At 48.3% G+C, this 17,851-nt stretch overlaps 1 protein-coding gene across 1 annotated transcript in view; it reads right to left on the reverse strand.

Moving 5' to 3' along the window:
• Positions 1 to 843: 843 nt before the first annotated feature.
• Positions 844 to 17,851, reverse strand: part of LOC144671576 (cell surface glycoprotein MUC18) — a 25,519-nt gene continuing 8,511 nt past the window's right edge. Inside the window, exons 4-8 of the mRNA XM_078533535.1 lie at positions 17,471 to 17,622; positions 12,449 to 12,593; positions 9,573 to 9,717; positions 5,644 to 5,746; positions 844 to 3,642 (exon numbers count right to left, since the gene is read on the reverse strand). Of these exons, the coding sequence (XP_078389661.1) occupies positions 5,656 to 5,746; positions 9,573 to 9,717; positions 12,449 to 12,593; positions 17,471 to 17,622 (533 nt within the window). The 3' untranslated portion in view covers positions 844 to 3,642; positions 5,644 to 5,655. The remainder of the gene's footprint in view (positions 3,643 to 5,643; positions 5,747 to 9,572; positions 9,718 to 12,448; positions 12,594 to 17,470; positions 17,623 to 17,851) is intronic.

Here is a 17,851-nt window from a genome sequence, read left to right on the forward strand (position 1 = left end):
TCCAGAACTAGGGGGCACTGGTTTAAAATTAGGGGTGGCCCTTTTAGGACAGAGATGAGAAGAAATTTTTTTTCTCTCAGAGGGTTGTGCGTCTTTGGAACTCTCTGCCTCAGGAGGCGGGGTCATTGAACATTTATAAGACGGAGGTAGATAGATTCTTGTTAGGCAAGGGAATCGAAGGTTATCAGGGGTAGATGGGAATGTGGAACTCGAAACACAAACAGATCAACCATGATCGTATTGAATGGCAGAGCAGATTCGAGTGGCTGAATGGCCGATTCCTGCTCCTATTTATGCTCTTATGTTAGGGAGTTCTAGGATTTTGACCCAGCGACAGGGACGGTACAGCAATATCGTTCCAAGTCAGGCTGGTGTGTTGGAGGGGAAATTGGGAGTGGTAGTGTTCACCTGCTGCCCTTGTCTATCCAGGTGGTCGAGGTGGTGGGTTTGGAAGGTGCAGTCAAAGAATCCTTGGTGAGTTTCTGGAGTGCATCTTTGTAGATGGTACACAGGGCGCTGATCAAGCGGGGGCTGCTTTGTCCTGGATGGCGTCAAGCTTCTTGAGTGCTGTGGGAGAGTATTCCATCACACTCCTGACTTGTGCCTTGTAGCTGGTGGACAGGCTTTGGGGAGACAGGAGGCGAGTTACTCCCCGCAGGATTCCCAGCCCCTGACCTAAGAGTCTGTGGGCGTGAATGTTTTTACAGTGATACTGTCACTGATCCATCTCATACATGAGAGACGGCCACTGTGTGGTAATGGAAGCCCACACTCACCAGTGCCTCAAAGACACAATCATTTTCAAACTTGTTGTTTTAAATAAAATGGCATCAAATCAGCACATTTTGGTTTACTTAACTTTTATTTGAAAGTATGAAAGATACAGATCCTTTAACCAGTGTGAGCCGGTTACAATACAGATAAGTAGCACATCCACAATACTCTTAAATTGGGAGTTGAAATAATTATTGCTTGCAATAATTTGTCCCTACCCCTGTCAATCTCTCCAAACAAATATTACAGGCTCTTTGGTTTCAGATGTTGTGTAAGCATTTATAGGGAGCTTCTTGTTCAATGAAATCCCCAGAAACCAATCCAAATTCCCAACCTTGTACCTATTCAGTCAGATTTCTGCATCTCAGGGTCCCATTGTGTGTGTGTGTGTCTCTCTCTTGCGCTCTCTCTGGGATAATCAGCGAAAGAAACCAGAGGGGGAGATGAGGAGAATTTTCTTTTTTTTTTACACACGGCGAGTTGTTGTGATCTGGAAGGCGCTGCCTGAAAGGGCGGTGGAAGCAGATTCAGTAGGAGCTTTCAAAAGGGGGGAATTGGATAAATACTTGAAGGAGGAAAGATTGCTGGACTATGGGTTGAAGGGTGATGTTAAAATAGGAACTCACGGCAAATTTCGCTGGTGAAGAGGGACAGAAAGGAAAATCCTCATCCCCCGAAGAATCGCAACAGCACAGGAGGAGGCCATTCGGCCCATCGTGCCTGAGTCCGGCTCTCCAAATGAGCAGAGCGCCTGATGCCATTGTCCCGCCTTCCCCCCGCCCTCCCCTCCCCTGTAAACCTGCACATTCTTCCTTTCCAGATGACAGTCTAGTTGCCTTTTGAAAGCGTCAATTGAATCTGCCTCCACCTGCACTCTCAGGCAGCCCATTCCAGATCCTAACCACTCGCTGCCTGCAAAGGATATCCCTCGTGTCGCCATTTGCTTCTTTTTTTTTTTGCCATTTACCTTAAACCTGTGCCCTCTCGTTCTTGATCCTTCCCCGCCTCCCAGAGTGGCAGGGGAACAGTCTCTCAATTATAATGCGAGGTTAGAATTCGAGGTGCACAGTGAGGAGGGCAATGTGTGTGTGAAATGGAAACAGGGTCTACTGTTACTCATTGCTCGCGGCTAGCATGGCTGGCGGTTAGTACCCCTTCCGTACCATGTCGCCCCTTGGAGAAGGTGGTGGTAGGCACCTGGAGAGCCAATCCCATCAGAATGGAGTCATGTACCGGGTCAGGGCAAGCGAGGGCATCAGGCCCTTTCGCTGAGAAGGGACACCAGAGCGCAGTTGCCTGAATTGGACGGTTACTCCACCTGGTGCAAAGCTGGGTCCAAACCTACGGGCAGAAGCGCTAGTTACATAGGCACGGTTGGGATTCAAGTCTTCCGATGCATGTTACGCCCTGTGCAATGGTTTTAAAATTGAAGTGCAATTTTAAACCACCTGCCCGAACCAAACTGCCAAGGTCTTCCCGGCTTTTACGGAGGGTTTCGACGCTTTCTTGGGGCAAGCTGCTCGAACTTGCTCAAGCACGTTCCTTTGGTGACGGGGAGAACGGATTGGTCGATGAGCGGCCGTGCCATTCTGCCAATAGGAAGTGCTGTTTTGACCATTCAACAGCACCACCTGGTGGCAGAAAGGGGAGGGTACTACATGTGTAAAAGTGCTACTTGTCGACACATGGAAAATGAAGGTTCCTACCCCTTTAATCCAGTTCAAAGGGAAGTAAATTGCAGTTTATAACTATCATAACAGGGGGAAAAAAAAGCACAATAAATCCTTACATTACAGAAATGATAAAACAGTAAAACACCACAATGATTAATAGATTTAAAATCTGCACAACACAGATATCCCACAAAATCCAGTTATTGTCAAAGTGCAAACTGCATGATTATAATCGAAAAGAGGCTGCAACGAGAATAAAATCAAGCTAATTTAATTTAGGAAATATGTAAATGTGAAGGCTTACAGTGTCCATTCAGGGAGTCAATCGTTAGATCGCATTACCTCTGCTTTAGAGAGTTTTTCAAACTGGTCACCCCCAGGAGATGTTGGGACTTTGATTCACGGTGCACTACTTGTGCTTTAGCTTTTTATTCAGAGAATAGACTGGGGGTTCTAGGAGGGGGTTCCGGGGAAGTGCGTCAATATTGTGCAGGGGGTCCTGGGGAAGTGTGTCAATATTGTGCAGAGGGTCCTGGGGAAGTGTGTCAATATTGTGCAGAGGGTCCCGTGGAAGTGTGTCAATATTGTGCAGAGGGTCCCGTGGAAGTGTGTCAATATTGTGCAGAGGGTCCTGGGGAAGTGTGTCAATATTGTGCAGAGGGTCCCAGCGCAAGTGCGTCAATATTTGCAGGAAGTTCCTGGGAATGTGTCAATATTTGCTGGGAGCCCCGGAATGTGCCAACATTTGCTGGAAGTCCCCGGGGAGTGTCCAGGAATTCAGAGAGTACTTTCAAGGGGCTTAAATTTCCTCCAAGAGTGAGGGTGCAATCCTTGGTCCCTGCCAACAGGTGGCACTGTTCTGAGCCACAGTGGCGCCATCTGGTGGCCACAAGGTTAAACAGCAGGTGGATTTTTTTCCCATCTGGGTTGAAGCCTCTCAGCAGTTTCCTCACAAGATTTAAATCTTCAAATCTTATCCCATTTAAGGATTGAAAAAAAAAAGCAGTGCGGCTCCCCACACACCGCCTCTGCCAGTACATTTCACAGGACAGGACACTGTAGCCACGATAAAAAAAATGAGTAAATGTGATTTAGCAATTCTTAAAATGTATATGATTGCCCTCCCGACGGAGAGGCAAAAACTGTTTAATGCTTCAGCATGATCAGCCCCCTTTCCTCTTCAAAGGATTCTTGTCTGCAAAGAAATTTATATTTTTAATCATTATCGAATGTTTTGCAGAATTAATGAGTGGTCACAACACAGAAGGAAGCTGTGGAAGGAAGATCTCCAGAGGAGATGAGGTCAGTAACAGTCCTGGAAACAATGGCTTGATGTTCGGTGGTGGGGTCATGGTCCAGGGGAAGGTAGGAGGAAGTGTCTGCGAGTTGACGCTCAGCCTCCGCGAGGTAGAGGTCAGTGCGCCAGACAACAACAACACCACCCTTGTCAGCGGGTTTGATGACAAAGTCAGGGTTGGACCTGAGAGAACGGAGTGCAGCAAGTTCAGAGAGAGACAGGTTAGAGCGGGTGAGAGGAGCAGAGAAATTGAGACGACTGATGTCACGCCAACAGTTCTCAATGAAACGATCAAGGGCAGGTAAGAGTCCTCCTTAGTGAGCGACGGATACAGGTTCTGTTCCTGGTGCACAGCCCCTCTCTCTCCTAGTAGGGGTACACATCACTCACTTAACACTCAGGTAAACGAGAAGAGCTAATGTTTACTGAGGTACATTGTTTTCAACCAAGTTAAACGAGGGCCGAGGGCTGATTATCAGTCAGGATGTGGAATCCTGGAAACACCACAACACTGATTAGGCAATCGGATGATTAAGATTTTCTCCCACAATGGAATATCCTTCTCTTGCCCTCTCTGCGTTTCCCTTTGTGTGTCTGTCTGTCCATCTCCCTCGGTCTGTCTCTCCCCGCCATCCCTCCATCTCCAAGTTCCATTCGCAGAATGCAACCAGCCACTCGAGCACTTCATCTACTTGGGCCAGGATTTTCCGCTCACTGTCAGGCGGGCCCGGGAACGGCTAGGAAATGGTCGGCCGCCTGCAATTGGGCCCCGACCACGATTTCACGCTGGTTGGCCAATTAACGGCAAGCCAGTGTGAAAGGTGTGCTGAGAAGCTCAGCACTGTTGGGGTGGGGGGGGGGGCGGGAAGAGCGCGAGCGCTACAGTGTGCACATGCGTGGGTGGTGGAGGGGGGGGAGCACGCACTGAAATCTCCCTGAAGGCACAGAGCTGCCTCAGGGAGCTGAAGAACTTTACAATCAAAAATTAAGATTTTAAACATGAGAGAAACATGTCCCCACAGGCGACTAGGTCACATGATCAGGGACATACTGAAAATGATGTTTAAAAATTTTTTTTATTTAAAACTACAGTTGGAAACCTCACCGCGGATGAGGTTCCCTAAAAAATCCAAAGGCCGCTTGGCCAATTCGCCTGCCCGCCAACCGTAAGGTTGGACGGGCAGCGAAAAATACTGCTGAGTTAATTGATTCACGGGCTTGATTGGCCTCTTAATTGTCGGTGGGTGCGCTGCTGACTCTTGCGCGCGCCCGCCGACCGAAATATCGCGCACTGTTTTACACCCGATCGAGTCAGGCACACGCCCGCTTGGCGGACACAAAATCCTGCCCTTGACGTTTGCAATTTATTTACATTCCTCTGGTGCCAGGCTCCCTCGCTGGCAGCGCGTTACAGATCCCTGCGGCTGATGGCGGCACAGCCCGGCTTCAACTCCTATCCTCCCCCCTCAACCCCCACCCCCCTGTCCCCTCAGAACCTACCTTCTACTTTCCGCTGTCACTCCACAAGTCCGTCCCTGCCTTGCGATGCTCAGTCGTTGAGCGTCTTGAAGGTTGAGATCGATGGAGTGCCGGACTGAGGGGGAAAATCGAGGGACGGGGCGGGAAAGGGTTGAGATTAAGGGTCGGCCAAAATCGAATGGCGGAGCAGGGTCCAATGGGTTGTGGAGACACTCCTGCGCTTATTTCTTAATTATGTCTCTTCATTCTATTTGTCTCCGTCTCTCTCTCTCTCTCTCTCTGTCTCTCTCGCCCTCTGCCTCTCCCCTACCCGACATCTCTATCGCCCTCGCCGTCAGTTTTCTCACTTTCCTGGCCATTTACCTGTCGGACCCAGCGACGGAGGGGTAAAGGGGAAAGAGGAAAACACAAGGTACGCACCTAGTTAGCGATTCACATAACCAGAGGAACAGAATCATTGATGGTGAATGGGATGGATGAGTCACTCCCCTTCCAGATTGGAGACTTGGCGCTTTTATCATCCCTGTAGGCAGCAAGGACACAGCAAGCAAAAGGCTGAGTTATAGCAGAACAGAACACAAGATGCAAACCAACAGCTCTGCGCACACACAGGGCTATCAGAGGCATGACTGCCAATTGTAGCCTATATATATATATCGGGGCCATCTTAAGACACTCCCTGTTCAACATGTTACGTCTCGCAGTGAAATCCTCCTGCTACAGCGCCGACACTCAGTACACCTCCCCTTTAGGGACAAAGGAAAGAAAAAGTCTTGCATTTATATAGCGCCTTTCATGAGGGCTACCACGACTCAAAGTGCTTCAAAGCCAACCGAGTGTTGGTTTTGGAAGCGTGGTCACGGTTGTAACGTAGGAAACGTTGCAGTCAATTTGCGCACAGCAAGCTCCCACAAAACAGCAATCTGATAATGACCCAGATCACCTGCTTTTTTTCGATGTTGACTGAGGCATAGATATTGGCTACAGGACAACAGGGAGAACCACCCCATCCACCAACGCCCACATCCTGCTCTTCGGTGGCTGGGGAGATCTTTCACATCTACCTGAGAGAGAGGGAAGGCAGAATGGAACTGGAATAGACTTGCCTTATTTTCAAATTCTTCTGTAGCCTCCTCTCCTCCTGTCACTCATTGACCCACATTGGCTCCTGGTCCGGCAATGCCTCAATTTTACAATTCTCATCCTTGTTTTCAAATCCCTCCTTACACCTCACCCTACCTCCGTAACCTTCTCCAGCCCCGACAACCCTCCCTACCTCTGTAACCTCCTTCAGCCCCTACAACCCTCCCTATCTCTGTAACCTCCTCTAGCCCCTACAACCCTCCCTATCTCTGTAACCTCCTCCAGCCCCTGCAACCCTCCCAAACTCTGTAATCTCCTCCAGCGCCTACAACCCTCCCTATCTCTGTAACCTCCTCCAGCCCCTACAACCCTCCCTATCTCTGTAACCTCCTCTAGCCCCTACAACCCTCCCTACCTCTGTAACCTCCTCCAGCCCCTACAACCCTCCCTAGCTCTGTAACCTCCTCTAGCCCCTACAACCCTCCCTATCTCTGTAACCTCCTCCAGCCCCTGCAACCCTCCCTATCTCTGTAACCTCCTCCAGCACCTACAACCCTCCCTATCTCTGTAACCTCCTCCAGCACCTACAACCCTCCCTGTCTCTGCAGCCTCCTCCAGCCCCTACAAATCTCTGAGATCTCTGCGCTCCTCCAATTGCAGCCTTTTGAACATCCCCCGATTCCCATCGCTCCAACATTGGCGGCCATGCCTTCAGCTGCCTGGGCCCTAAGCTCTGGAATTCCCTCCCTAACCTTCTCCACCTCTCTCTCTCCTCTAAAACAATCCTTAAAAACTGACCTCTTTGACTGAGCTTTTGGTCACCAGTCCCTAATATCTCCTTATGTGAAGGGTCCCCCTTGTCCTCACTTTTCACCCCACCAGCCTCCGCATTCAAAGGATCATCCTCTGCCATTTCCGCCAACTCCAGCATGATGCCACCACCAAACATATCTTCACTTAACCCCCCACCTGTCAGCATTCCGCAGGGATTGTTCCCTCCGGGACACCCTGGTCCACTCCTCCATCACCCCCTACACCTCAACCCCCTCCCACGACACCTTCCAATGTAATCGCAGAAGGTGCAACACCTGTGCCTTTACCTCCTCCCTCCTCAATGTCCAAGGGCCCAAACACTCCTTTCAAGTGAAGCAGCACTTCACTTGCACCTCCCTCAATTTAGTCTACTGCATTCGCTGCTCCCAATGCGGTTTCCTCTACATTGGAGAGACCAAACGCAGACTGGGTGACCACTTTGTGGAACACCTTCGGTCTGTCCGCAAGCATTAGCCAGACCTCCCTGTCGCTTGCCATTTCAACACTCCACCCTGCTCTCATGCCCACATGTCCATCCTTGGCCTGCTGCACTGTTCCAGTGAAGCTCAACGCAAACTGGAGGAACAGCACCTCATCTTCCGACTAGGCACTTTACAGCCTTCCGGGCTTAACACTGAGTTCAACAACTTCAGACCATGAACTCTCTCCTCTAACCTCACCCCTTTTTTTAAATGTTCATTTATATTTTTTATCCACTTATTTTCATTTTATTTATTTTCATTTTTATTCATTTATTCATTGTTTTATCCCCACCTGTTATCCCTGTTTTCAATCCTTTTTTCCCACCACCATCCCCTTCCCCCTCCACCACCCCACCCCCGCTAGGGCCATCTGTCACTCGTTCATGTTGTTCTTTCACAGAGCGCTTACCCTTGTCCTGCCATTATCACATTCTGCTTTCTGACCTTAATGCCACCATCAGCACCTCCTTTAGTCCTTACCACTATCAGTAACACCCCTTTGTCCTTTTGTCCATGCCATCTCTGGCAATCTCTCCTTTGCCTCCACCTATCACTGGCCCTCTATCCAGCTTCACCTGCTCCGTCCCCCTGAAACAGTATAAATTTCATTACAATTTTACTTCTCTCTAGCTCTGAAGAAGTCATAAGGACTCGCAACGTTAACTCTGTCTTTTTTTCTCTTGCTATTAGGCCTGCTGCGCTTTTCCAGCATTTTCTGTTTCTATCTCCTTATGTGGCTCGTGGTCAAATTTTGTTTGGTAATCACGTCTGTGAAATGTGTTAGGTTAGTTAAGCGAGTCATCCGTGGTTCAATGGGTAGCACTCTCACCTCTGAGTCAAAAGGTTCTAGGTTCCAGTCCCACGTCTGCATACAAATCAAGGCTGACACTCCAGCACAGTACTAAGGGTGGGCTGCGCTGTCGGAGGGTCAGTATTGAGGGAGCGCCGCACTGTCGGAGGGTCAGTACTGAGGGAGTGCTGCACTGTCTGAGGGTCAGTACTGAGGGAGTGCTGCGCTGTCGGAGGGTCAGTATTATGGGAGCGCCGCACTGTCGGAGGGTCAGTACTGAGGGAGTGCCGCACTGTCGGAGGGTCAGTACTGAGGGAGTGCCGCACTGTCGGAGGGTCAGTACTGAGGGAGTGCTGCACTGTCGGACGGTCAGTACTGAGGGAGTGCTGCACTGTCGGAGGGTCAGTACTGAGGGAGTGCTGCACTGTCGGAGGGTCAGTATTATGGGAGCGCCGCACTGTCGGAGGGTCAGTACTGAGGGAGTGCCGCACTGTCGGAGGGTCAGTACTGAGGGAGTGCCGCACTGTCGGAGGGTCAGTACTGAGGGAGTGCTGCACTGTCGGAGGGTCAGTACTGAGGGAGTGCTGCACTGTCGGAGGGTCAGTACTGAGGGAGTGCTGCACTGTCGGAGGGTCAGTACTGAGGGAGTGCTGCACTGTCGGAGGGTCAGCACTGAGGGAGTGCTGCACTGACGGAGGGTCAGTACTGAGGGAATGCTGCACTGACGGAGGGTCAGTGCTGAGGGAGTGCTGCACTGTCGGAGGGTCAGTACTAAAGAAGCGCTGCACTGTCGGAGGGTCAGTACTGAGGGAGCACCTCTAACACCACGGCTTTCAGTTGGGAAATTAAATCAAGGCCCCATCTTCCCTCTCGAGTGGGTGTAAAAGATCCCACGGTCACTATTAGAAAGAAGAGCAGGGGGGGGCGGAGTTCTCCCCGGTGTCCTGGGGCCAATATTTATCCCTCAACTAACATCACTTAAAAACAGACGATCTGGGGTCATTATCATGTTGCTGCTTGCGGGAGCTTGCTGTGCGCAAATTGGGTGCCGTGTTTCATGCATTACAACAATGGCCACACTTCAAATGTACATCTTTGGCTGTGAAGTGGCCTCTGGGACGTCCTGTGGCCACGAAAGGTGCTATAGAAGTGCAAGTTATTGCGGTTGTTGTCGTACTCACAGAAGTTGCATCCCCTTCAGTTCACTCTTCTTGGTCTTGCACTTGTAAGCGATGATGCCGAGAATCACCAGGAAGAGCACGCCGGCCGGAATAGCGATCGCCAAAATCAGGTTCATCTCACTCAGCTGCAGGGAGCTCAGTGGTTCTGAGGGAGGAGACGGAGAGAGAGAGCACAGATCTATAACCTCAAGGGGCAGGCGTGATTAAACAATAAGAAGCAACGTGTCATGGATAGACGGAACGTTAACTGGACAAGCGCATAAATACTGTGGCTGCAAGAGCAGGTCAGAGGCTGGGAATCCTGCGGAGAGTAACTCACCTCCTGACTCCCCCAAAGCCTGTCCACCATCTACATGGCATAAATCAGGAGTGTGATGGAATACTCCCCACTTGCCTGGATGAGTGCAGCTCCCACAACACTCAAGAAGCTCAACACCATCCAGGACAAAGCAGCCCCACTTGATTGGCACCACATCCACAAACATCCACTCCCTCCACCACCGACACACAGTAGCAGCAGTGTGTGTACCATCTACAAGATGCACTGCAGGAATTCACCCTTAGAAAGCACCTTCCAAACCTGCGACCACCGCCATCTAGAAGGACAAGGGCAGCAGACGCATGGGAACACCACCACCTGGAAGTTCCCCTCCAAGTCACTCACCATCCTGACTTGGAAATATACCGTTGTTCCTTCACTGTCACTGGGTCAAAATCCTAGAACTCCCTCCCTAACAGCACTGTGGGTGTGCCTACACCACGTGGACTGCAGTTGCTCAAGAAGGTGGCACCCCACCACCTTAAGGGCATTTAGGGATGGGTAATAAATGCTGACCTAGCCAGCGACACCCACATTCCACGAACAAATAAATAGAAAACAGTATTGGCTGTCTTGCAAGGGTGTTGTGGAGTGTGGGGAGAAACATGCAGAGGGAGGGATGTGAGACCCTTGCAACCGCATCAAACAATGAGAGGGGCTGAAACTCACCCACAGGAGCTAATGGTTTGCGATCTAACCCCTTCAGTGAGGAGCTGGTTGTAAGTGGGAATGGTAAATCAATACAGGTAGGGACTGTCAGCGTGGTCTATTGGAGAGCAATTTATATCTGTGTGTGTGTCCAGGATGGAATCATGCCTCAGGAACAGACAAGGCAAGATTAACAAACTTGCAGAATGCACCTATAATTGGCAACTGTCGCTGAACATGGGTAAAAATGAGAAATTCCATATTGGCAGGAAAAGTTTCATCTTGCTTAGAAAATAGCAATGTGAATGGGGTGGAGGCAGTAAGGGATCTCAAGAATACAAATGCGGAAATCATTAAAAGTAGCAACACAGCTTGACAAGATCCTAAAAAAACGCAAACCAGACACTAGGCTTTATTTTTAGAGGGATAGATTTGAACACATTAGGAAAGTTCTGCTAAACCAGCACCAAACCGAGATTAGACCAGACTCAAGAGTACTGTGCGCAGTTCTGGTCACCATATTATAACAAGGACACAGGGGCACTAGAGATCCCAGAAAAGTGTGGGTTTACATATTGGGAAAGGATTGACAGGCTGGGTCTCTTTTCTCCTGAAAAAGGATGGGGGTGGTAACCTAGTAGAGGTCTTTAAAGTGATGAAAGATTTTGATAGAGCGGACAGAGAGAGTGTTTCCTCTTGTGGGGAAGAGCAGAGCCAGAGGCTGTCAATATAACATAGTCACTAATAAATCCAATAGGGGACTCGGAATAAACTTCTTCACTATCAACATCCTGGGGGTTACCATTGACCAGAAACGGAACTGGACTAGCCATATAAACACTGTGGCTACAAGAGCAGGTCAGAGGCTGGGAATCGTGTGGCGAGTAACTCACCTCCTGACCCCCCCCAAAGTCTGTCCACCATCTACAAGGCACAAGTCAGGAGTGTGATGGAATACTCCCCACTTGCCCTGGATGAGTGCAGCTCCAACAACACTCAAGAAGCTCAACACCATCCAGGACAAAGCAGCCCTGCTTGATTGGCACCCCATCCACAAACATTCACTCCCTCCACAACTGATGCACAGTAGCAGCAGTGTGTGTACCATCTACTGGTACACACTGCAGGAATTCACCAAGGCTCCTTCAACAGCACCTTCCAAACCCACAACCACTACCACCTAGAAGGACAAGGGCAGCAGATAGATGGGAACACCGCCACCTGGAAGTTCCCCTCCAAGTCACTCACCATCCTGACTTGGAAATATATCGGCCGTTCCTTCACAGTCGCTGAATCAAGATCCTGGAACGCCCTCCCTAACAGCACCTGTGGGTGTACCCACACCACATGGACTGCAGCGGTTCAAGAGGGCAGCTCACCACTACCTTCTCAAGGGGCAACTAGGGATGGGCAATAAATGCTGGGACCAGTCAGCGAAGCCCACATCTCGTGAATGAATTTTTAAAAAACCCAGAGAGTGGTGGAACTCACTACCACAGGGAGTGGCTGAGGTGAATAGTATAGATGTATTTAAGGGGAAGTTAAACAAGCATGCAGTAGAGAGAGTGGAATAGAGGGTTACAATGATAGATTTAGATGTGGAAAGATGGGAGGAGGCTCTAATGGAACATAAACACTGACATGGACTAGTTGGGCTGAATGGCCTGTTTCTGTCCCATAACACAAACTTAAATAATGATACTAAATAGGTAGGGTGGCGGTCATGATAAGTTAGAGGGTAAATGGGCTGTGGGAGGGGATTAAATGGTGGGGTAGAGTCCATGATAGGGAAGAATGCACATGGACAATGAAAGGAGGCCTCAAGGGCTGGGAGGAACTTTCCACCAATACATACGACAACTCGAAATAATAGGGACAACTTAAAAGTGAATAATTACGATCATCTCACCTTCCACAACCTGAATCAGAACAGATTTGGACTGGGCTAGACTTGGGATTGAAGGGTGAGTGGCTTTACATGTGTAGACCCCACCTTGTTCCGGAGTGATCTTCACAATCTTCAGGTTGCTGGTTGGGTAAATCCAATCATCACCCTATAAGAACGGGGTTAAATTTCATTTAGATTCCAGTCTGTAACTCACTCCCACGTATTTGTTACTCTATATATATAAAACCCCTGAACCCCTCGATTAGATTCCAGTCCGCAACTCACTCCCAGGTATCTGTTATTCTATATATAAACCACCCCGAACCCCTCGATTAGATTCCAGTCCATAACTCACTCCCGGGTATCTGTTATTCTATATGTAAAACCCCCGAACCCCTCGATTAGATTCCAGTCTGTAACTCACTCCCAGGTATTTGTTATTCTATATGTAAAACCCCCGAACCCTTCGATTAGATTCCAGTCTGTAACTCACTCCTATGCCACAGACACTTTACATGAGCAATGTTTTGTTTATATATTTTACCCATGGTGTCAGTAATTCAATTTAAAATAGCCCAGCAGCAAAGCCTTTTTACTTAAAAAGGAGAAGGTTAGCTTATTTCACTCCCTTGCTCTGGAAGTTACCCAAGAAAAGATACGCACGCGCGCACACAAGCACACACACAGACAGGCAGACACACACAAAATGCACAAGTCACACGCACAAAAAGCGCACACGCATCACACACAAAAACACACACACACACCCACAAAACACACCCACCCACAAAACATACACATACAAAACACATCCACAAAACACACACACAAAACACACACACACACACACTCAGACACAAAACACACACACACACAAAACACACACACTCAGACACAAAACATACACACACACAAAACACACATACACTCAGACACAAAACATGCGCGTACACAAAACACGTGCACGCACAAAACACGCACACGCACAAAACACGCGCACGCACAAAACACGTGCACGCACACGCTCAAAACATGCACATGCACAAAACATGCACCGATACACAAAACACACACACACCCGTCCACAAAAAACAGACACACACACACACCCAAGACACACACACACTCAGACACAAAACATACGCACACACAAAACACGCGCACGCACAAAACACGCGCACGCACAAAACACATGCACGCACACGCTGAAAACATGCACATGCACAAAACATGCACTGATACACAAAACACACACACACACACCCGTCCACAAAAAACAGACACACACACACCCAAGACACACACACACTCAGACACAAAACACACACACACACACAAAACACACGCAAAACACACACACACACACAAAACACACACGCAAAACACATACACAGATAAACATAATTCAAGATTAGACTATTTTGGGTCAAGAGTTGGCTCCAGCTTCCACTGCCAGTGGTTGCTTTAACAAGTGAGCTTAATAGATGGAATCAGAGTTTACGGGGAGGAGAGAAGTTTCCTACTTCTGTTCTGCAGGCGTGGCACTTTCAGCTTCCCAGTTACTTCACAGCAGACCGTTGGCTGTTGTCAGGCGTCTTTCTCTGTCCTGGGTTGAAACTCTTGTCTGCTTCTCTGGAGATGTTTCCAGATGTTTCCTGCCTTTTGTAGGAGCTAAGATGGCTGCTGTTACCATGTGACCTCTACAACAATGCCAAGGCATCTCCCAAATAAGGCACCAATACCTCCAAAAGCCCCTCTCCCCACCCGTGCCTCTTAGCTTTTGTCCTGGCCGAGGTACAATTTACATTCTGACCATGGTGCGTCAACAAAAACTTCGTTATCTCCTAGACGGCACCACAATTAACCATAATTAAATTAAGGATTGTCTTTTGTCCTCTTGGAGGAGGAGACACAGTCTGAAATCCAGAACCAAAACAAAAATACCTGGAAAAACTCAGCAGGTCTGACAGCATCTGCGGAGAGGAACAGTTAATATTTCAAGTCCGTATGACTCTTCAAAAGAACTAAGGAAAAATAGAAGAGGGGTGAAATATAAGCTGGTTTAAGGGGGGGTGGGACAGGTAGAGCTGGATACAGGGCCAGTGATAGGTGGAGATAACCAAAAGATGTCAGAGACAAAAGGACAAAGTGGTGTTGAAGGTGGTGATATTAGCTAAGAAATGTGTTAATAGTTGACATTAAGGGTAGAAAGCAGGACAAGCAAGGTACAGATAGCCCTAGTGGGGGTGGGGTGAGGGGAAGGGATCGAAATAGGCTAAAAGGTAGAGATAAAACAATGGATGGAAATACATTTAAAAATAATGGAAATAGGTGGGAAAAGAAAAATATATATAAATTATTGGAAAGGGGTGGGGGGGGGGGGATCGGAAAGGGGGTGGGGACGGAGGAGAAAGTTCATGATCTAAAGTTGTTGAACTCAATATTCAGTCCGGAAGGCTGTAAAGTGCTGAGTCAGAAGATGAGGTGCTGTTCCTCCAGTTGGCGTTGAGCTTCACTGGAACATTGCAGCAGGCCAAGGACGGACATGTGGTCATAAAAGCAGGGTGGAGTGTTGAAATGGCAAGCGACAGGGAGGTCTGGGTCATGCTTGCGGACAGACCGAAGGTGTTCTGCAAAGCGGTCACCCAGTCTGCGTTTGGTCTCTCCAATGTAGAGGAAACCGCATTGGGAGCAGCGAATGCAGTAGACTAAATTGAGGGAAGTACAAGTGAAATGCTGCTTCACTTGAAAGGAGTGGTGGATCATAAACTTTCTCCTCCACCCCCACTCCCTTCCCAATCCCCCTTTTTCCAATAATTTATATATATTTTTCTTTTCCCGTCTATTTCCATTATTTTAAAATGTATTTCCATCCATTGTTTTAGCCTATTTCGATCCCTTCACCCCACCCCACCCCCACTAGGGCTATCTGTACCTTGCTCGTCCTGCTTTCTACCTTTAATGTCACCATTAGCACATTCCTTTAGATAATATCACCACCGTCAACACCTCATTGTCCTTTTGTCTGTGACATCTTTTGGCAATCTCCACCTATCGCTGGCCCTCAATCCAGCTCTACCTGTCCCACACCCCTTTAAACCAGTTTATATTTCACCTCTCTTCTATTTTTCCTTAGTTCTGTTAAAGAGTCATTCGGATTCTAAACATTAACCGTTTTCCCCTCCGCAGATGATGTCAGACCTGCTGAGTTTTTCCAGGTATTTTTGTTTTGGATTTCCAGCATCCGCAGTTTTTTGCTTTTGTCTGAAATCCAGAATTCTGTATAGCTTGAAGCATTTTGAAATGGTCTTTAAACTCAGTCCAAGGTATTTTTTTTAAAAAAGGTAACTTTTGAAAATGCCTTTTTTCTGAGAGTTTGTAACCTCATAACTGCACACTGTAACACAAAGGTTGTTATCCAGGTGTAAACCTGCACCAACCTCCTCCTCCCCACCCCCCCAAAGCCCATGATTAGATTCCAGCCTGTAACTCACTCCCAGGCATCTGTTATTCTATAAATAAACCACACAAACCCTTCAATTAGATTCTAGTCTCTCCTGAATATGTGTTTTCTATATATAAACCCCCTGAATACAGCACGGGGTTAAATACAGAGTAAAGCTCCCGCTACACTGTCCCCATCAAACACTCCCAGGACAGGTACAGCACGGGGTTAGATACAGAGTAAAGCTCTCTCTACACTGTCTCCATCAAACACTCCCAGGACAGGTACAGCACAGGGTTAGATACAGAGTAAAGCTCTCTCTACACTGTCCCCATCAAACACTCCCAGGACAGGTACAGCACGGGGTTAGATACAGAGTAAAGTTCCCTCTACACTGTCCCCATCAAACACTCCCAGGACAGGTACAGCACGGGGTTAGATACAGGGTAACGTTCCCTCCACACCATCCCCGTCAAACACTCCCAGGACAGGTACAGCACGGGGTTAGATATAGAGTAAAGCTCCCTCTACACTGTCCCCATCAAACACTCCCAGGACAGGTACAGCACAGGGTTAGGTACAGAGTAAAGCTCCCTCTACACTGTCTCCATGAAACACTCCCAGGACAGGTACAGCACGGGGTTAGATACAGAGTAAAGCTCCCTCTACACCGTCCCCATCAAACACTCCCAGGGCAGGTACAGCACGGGGTTAGATACAGAGTAAACTCCTTCTGTCAGTCACCACAATGCACCTCGGATCCAAGAGAAGAGTCACCCCACCCCGCATTATTTTCCACACCAGCCAGTGCTCTTATCTCCTGAAGCGAGTTTACTAGTTTATTGTCAAAACCTTATGACTACAAACCCTAACCCAATGAGCTGAGTCCATCCCAGTTCACCTGACATCACATCATTGATTAAACAGTATGAGGCAAAGGTCATCCTGTGCAGGAGGATTGTGCTAGAGTCGAAAGGTTAACGTGAGTGGAATCAGTTTTACTGATTCCTCAGTTTGCTATGAGGAGTCTCGGTCTGATGACACTTAGCGTACTGTGTACAATCTGGTGACTGTATTGCAAAAAGGGTATAGAGGCATTGAAGAGAAGATTTACAAGGATGACCCCAGAAATGCCTGGGTATAGATATCAGGAAGGCATTGACAGGCTGGGTCTGTCTTCTCTTAGAAAACAACTACCTAAAAGAGGTCTTTAAAATTCTGAAAGGTTTCGATAGGGTGAATGCTTCCTCTTGTGGGAAAGAGCACAGCCAGAGGCCATCAATATAAGATCGTCACTAATAAATCCAATGGAGAATTCAGGAGAAACTTCTTTACCCAGAGAGTGGGGGAGAATGTGGAACTCGCTCCCACAGGGAGTGGCTGAGGTGAATAGCATCGATGTATTTAAGGGGGAAGCTGGATAAACACATGAGGGAGAAAAGAAGAGGGTTATGATGGTAGAGTTAGATGATTAATGGCAGGAGAAGGTGCAGCATGGGCTGGTTGGGCCAAATGGCCTGTTTCTGTGCCGTATATCCTATGCAATCCTATGAGTCAGTCTACAGGTATGCTGAGAGGTCTCAATAAATCTGTTATACCTTTTTGTTCCACTGGTAGACTGGTGGTTCTGACGAGCTGGCACAGCATTTGATCTCAACATCCTTTCCACGAAGCACCCTCACAACGCGTGGGTCTCTCACGTAACGACTAAAGATGCTCCCAGGCTCAGAGATCGATATTCCATTAAGATCTTTAAAACAAAACAGACTGTGTAGAATGAAAGTAGCAAAGAGATTCAGAGGCAGAAACAAAGGGAGAGAGACACAGAGGGAGAGAGAGGAGAGGATAGAGAAGAGAGACAGAGAGATAAACAGAGAGAGAGACAGAGAGAGACACAGAGAGAGAGAGGAGAGGATAGAGAATAGAGACGGAGACAGAGACACAGAGACACAGAGATAGAGAGAGACAAAGAGAGACAG

The sequence above is a fragment of the Cetorhinus maximus genome, chromosome 33, assembly GCF_964194155.1.
Source record: "Cetorhinus maximus chromosome 33, sCetMax3.hap1.1, whole genome shotgun sequence".
In the NCBI taxonomy this organism is placed as follows: Eukaryota; Metazoa; Chordata; class Chondrichthyes; order Lamniformes; family Cetorhinidae; genus Cetorhinus; species Cetorhinus maximus.